This window comes from Vipera ursinii, assembly GCF_947247035.1.
Source record: "Vipera ursinii genome assembly, chromosome: Z".
NCBI lineage: Eukaryota > Metazoa > Chordata > Lepidosauria > Squamata > Viperidae > Vipera > Vipera ursinii.
In genome coordinates, this window is record NC_139517.1 from 36,780,015 (window position 1) to 36,780,339 (window position 325).

At 54.2% G+C, this 325-nt stretch overlaps 1 protein-coding gene across 1 annotated transcript in view; it reads right to left on the minus strand.

Moving 5' to 3' along the window:
• Nucleotides 1-104: 104 nt before the first annotated feature.
• Nucleotides 105-325, minus strand: part of LOC310648442 (trafficking kinesin-binding protein 1-like) — a gene marked incomplete at its 3' end in the record, with an annotated part of 41,669 nt that continues 41,448 nt past the window's right edge. The window contains exon 15 of the mRNA XM_083376279.1: nucleotides 105-325. This exon is cut by the window's right edge and continues 275 nt beyond it. Within this exon, the coding sequence (XP_083232405.1) occupies nucleotides 105-325 (221 nt within the window).

A 325-nucleotide genomic window follows, 5' to 3' on the forward strand; every position in this document is an offset into this window, starting at 1 on the left:
CAACCCAGTACGCCCAGTGTTCTAGCTGTACAACCGAGTTTCTAAAGCAGGCAATAGGACACACACAGACACACACAGACACCCCCACCCACCCCCGTTCATTTTCACTGAGGCCCCACTGGATCTTGCTGGTTGCCCAGTCCAGAGAGACACTCCTTTCCCTGGCGAAGTTCCTGCTGATGTGAGGTTATGTATGATGCTTCCCCTCTAGCCAACACCTTGTCGAGCCCCAGTTGCTGCAGTTTCTCCACCAGGTTCAAGCTGAAGATGCTATTCGGACTCTTCTCGGGTTTCTTGCGCTGCAGCGAACGCAGTCCTGAAGTCC